The 4,028-nt window shown below is 53.4% G+C and overlaps 1 protein-coding gene across 1 annotated transcript; it reads left to right on the top strand.

The window, feature by feature from the left end:
* The first annotated feature begins 1,182 nt into the window (after nt 1-1,182).
* Nucleotides 1,183-2,236, top strand: CCRL2 (C-C motif chemokine receptor like 2). The gene has a single exon (XM_016202746.2). It carries the CDS (start codon nt 1,193-1,195, stop codon nt 2,234-2,236), a length of 1,044 nt encoding a protein of 347 aa, XP_016058232.2. The 5' UTR covers nt 1,183-1,192.
* The last annotated feature ends 1,792 nt before the right edge of the window (nt 2,237-4,028 follow it).

Genomic DNA, 4,028 nt, shown 5'->3' with positions numbered 1-4,028 from the left:
TCCCCCTGTCGGTGCTCGCAGCAGCCCCGGGCTCACTGCACTGACACCCCGTGTCTGCACCCCCATCCCAAGGGACATCCCCGTGGCGGCCACTGCTGGGGAAATCCTCTCTTGAGACCCCGTTCCTCAACCAAAACACACGTCTCTCAAAAGTGACAATAAAAACCCAAGCACATGCCGGTCCCTGGGGTCCTGACTACAAGTCTGGGAGCCCGTATGGATTCGGGGGGTGGGCTCTGCTGATGCCAAGGAGCCGCTGCAGGTGGGCCTCAGGCCCCAGGGTCTGCAGGCTTTACTGGTGACACTTCTCTGCTGCCGGCTGGTCCCTTGCTCAGTGACACATGTCAGGCGATCCCTCCTATCCCTCCCTCCGTATCGCCAGCAGCAGCAGGCAGTTCCCTTATCGGGGCGGCCAGGGGCCCGGGGAAATCAGAGGCGGGGCAGGGGGCGGTGGAGACAGGACTTCCTGCTTTCCCTCCGAGACAGAAACACGCCGCGCCGGCAGCTCCGGGGGCTTTATTTCAGTGAGCCCGAGGCCCGGGCCGGCGGGGCGGCCGGCGGCCGGGCACGCAGTGGCCCCGAGGGTCAGGAGCCGGGGAGGACGCGGCGTCTCCTCTGCCCCAGCCCCTTCCCACAGCAGCGCAAGCGGTGAGTATCTGGGTGACCAAGCACCGTGTCCACGCGGATGCTCAGGATGCTTTCGCTTTTGCAAATGTTTGTTCCTGTCCCTCGAGGGACCGACTCAGACCTCTCTGCCTGTCACAGGAAGCTGCCTCCCGGGTGAGTCAACTTTCTAAACGTGGAGCAGTTGTGACCGGCACCAATTTCGTGAAACTGGGTCCTGGTTTTCTTTCATTGTGTGTTTCTCACGTATGAGCAAGTCTTGTTTCTACCCAGAGAACGGGGCGCTCTGAAGGGGCGTCCTGCCTGCTGTGTCAGCCGTGGTGGCAGCACCCTGCTGGGCACCGAGGGCTAAGGGAGCGGGTGGGCCCGCAGCCACCCTCGGGAAGGGCAGGGGGGCTAAGGAAATTCGCTTTCGCTCCTCTGAGCTGTGGCCTCCTGCCCCCCAGCTGAGGCCCGGGGGGGGTGGGGGGGGAGAGCTGCCTCGTGGGCGCTCACCTGTCTATTGCTTCCTCTCGGACCGCTCATCCGTGTGAAATAATTTCTCATTTCCCCACAGAGCAGCCCGGAGATGGCTAATTACACCTCTGCACCAGATGATGACTATTACGACGTCTTCATTGAGGATGATCTGAACGACAATGAAACTCTCCTAAAGGACAACGCAGAACAATGCCACCGATATGACCCCGAAGTCCTCTCGGCCCAGCTGGTGCCTCAGCTCTACACCGTAGTGTCCCTGGTTGGTCTCCTGGACAACTTCTTTGTTGTTTTCATCCTGGTGAAACATAAAAGACTCTGGCGCGTGGGAAATATCTATTTCCTGAACTTGGCCATTTCTAATTTGTGTTCCTTGCTTACCTTGCCGTTCCGGGCTCACGCCGCCTCCCACGGGAGCACGCTGGGCCATTCCATGTGTATCACTCTCATGACACTGTCCTCCGTGGGCCTACACAGCGAGGCATTTTTCAATGCCCTTCTGAACTACCTGGTGTCTTTCCCGGGGAGAAGGTTGTTCAAGGTGGCCGGGAAGGTGCCCTGTGGCGTCACCGCCAGCGTCCTGGCCTGGCTGATGGCCCTGCTGCTCGCGCTGCCTGAATTCCTGTTTTACAAATCCAGCCAGGAATCCAGGTGCTTCTTGAGCGGGTCTCACTTTGTGCCTGGGGAGGGGACATTCTGGGAGCATTTTCTGACCTTAAAGATGAACTTTGTGGGACTTCTGGTCCCACTGTTGGCTTTTATAGTTTGCTTGGTACAAATGAGAAAAACACTAAGGAAGCATGAGCTTTTCAAGCTTGTTTTCGCCATATCAGTTGTTTTCCTTCTGATGTGGGGACCCTACAGTATCGTGCTTTTCCTGTCTACGTTCAAGAAAACTTTCTCACTGCACGACTGCCGGAGCCACTACGACCTGGACAGGAGCGCCCAGGTGACGAGAATCATCGCCAGCACCCACTGCTGCGTCAACCCACTCCTCTACATGCTCCTCGACAGGGACTTTCGGAAACGCCTCGGCTGTCTGTGCCCTCTGTGTGGCGACCCTCCACTCCAACCCACTGAGGACGCTGCACAAGACACGCCAGGGGACGAATGTGACCATTCCACTCAACTGTAAACGTCCTCCGTCAAAAGCCGGACAAATAAACACTGCTTTTGTTCTTGATGCTTGTTTCATATGTTCTGGCTATGGATGAACTGCCCCCCCCCAACCCCAGTGTGAAGTGATTTGGGCATAGGACCTTTGGGAAGTCATCAGGGTTAGATGGGGTTAAGCGGGTGGGGCCCTCGTGATGGGATTAGCGCCCTCACAGGGAGAGACACCCGAGGACTTCCTCAGTGTTTTATACTCGTGATTATGAAATCGATACAGGAAGAAGGGGGGAGGCGAGCAGACCTTTACCAAGCATTGGATTTGTCTCAAACTCCTTCACACCTCACTCCCCGTCCATGGTACGGGGGGAATTGGTCTCATTTCTCTGAGGAGGAAATGGAGGCTCAGAAATATGTTTAAGATCACACAACTGGAGAGTGGCAGGGCTGGGACACAAACCCGTGTCATTCGTTCCAGAGCCAGTGCTGTGTCCAGCATGCCAAACCTCCAAATATTGGGCAAGAAAACACCTGAAATGAATATGTACTTTTAAAACAAATTGGACCACATTTCAAATTAGCAGTGACCCATTCATATAAAAGCAATGTTTTAAGCACATTTTTTGCAGGTAATTGAAAGAACTGACCAGCTGGAGGCTCTGGATAAAGACAGCTAAAGTGATGTGGTCTGTGGGAGTTCTCTAGGTTTTCTTGGCTGCTCCCCATCCCAGACCCCCAGGCATCCCCAACCCATGAGCCTCTCATGTGTCTACTGTTTCTTTCTACTATTTAACAATAGTAAAGTGTATGATTAGGTTTAGAAATATTTAACGCAACACATGTTATGTTCTTTTCAGTGTAACATATACCTCAGGCCTCACCAGCCTGTGACTATAAAACGTCACAAGTGTTTGCCTGGAGAAATCCAGTGCCTGTGTTTCTGTTACATGCCCCAGATAGAGATGACAGAGGAAATACAGGATGCCCATGGGCCACAACCTTTCACCTCCATCACTGAGGAGGGAGGAAGAGGAGGTGACGCCTAGGGACACCCCACAGGAACACAATCTATAGCAAGCACTGGCTCCTCCGTGTCTTGGCAGGGGGCTACAGATGAACTGTGCCCCCATAATTTATATGTTGAAGCCCTAACTCCCGATGTGATGTTATTTGAGAGGTCATGAGGGCTAGATGAGGTTATGAGGGTGGGGCCCTCGTAATGGAATTAGTTCCTCCTAGGAAGAGACACCAGAAGGCTGCCTAATTCTCTCTCTCTCCACCACGTGAGGACACAGTGGGAAGGTGGCCATCTGCAAGCCAGGAAGAGTGTTCTTACTAGAACCTGGCCATGCTGACACCCTGATCTTAGACTTTCCAGCCTCCAGTACTGCGACAAATAAATTTCTATTGTTTAAGCCGCTCAGTCCTTGGTATTCTGTTATGGCAGCCCAAGCAGACTAAGATAAGACTCCTCCAGAATGACATTAAATAGCAAATAAAAAAGCCATGACATGTCAAAAGTGAGGCCTCAGAAGAAAGTATCCCAGCAGATGTGGACAGAGGGCTATGATAGACAAGGAGAGGAGAGGGAAAGGGACAGTTCCACAAATTTATACGAGCAGGTCTGGGCCCTCCACCCACTTCTCCTACCACACGCAGGACAGAACTCAGAGAAAATGACATCATTTGCAGATGTTTACAGACGCAGCGATGAGCTCAAAGAACAAAACCTGTTGGAATTTCAGAATGAAAACGTCGAGCACATAGAGAATGAGGGTGCACAGTCGTTTGCAGTGACAGAGGGTGAAATGGTTACT

Source organism: Miniopterus natalensis, chromosome 15, assembly GCF_054644295.1.
Source record: "Miniopterus natalensis isolate mMinNat1 chromosome 15, mMinNat1.hap1, whole genome shotgun sequence".
Taxonomy (NCBI): domain Eukaryota; kingdom Metazoa; phylum Chordata; class Mammalia; order Chiroptera; family Miniopteridae; genus Miniopterus; species Miniopterus natalensis.
The sequence above is the reverse complement of the archived record's forward strand: the minus strand, read 5'-3'. Positions and strand labels throughout refer to the sequence as shown.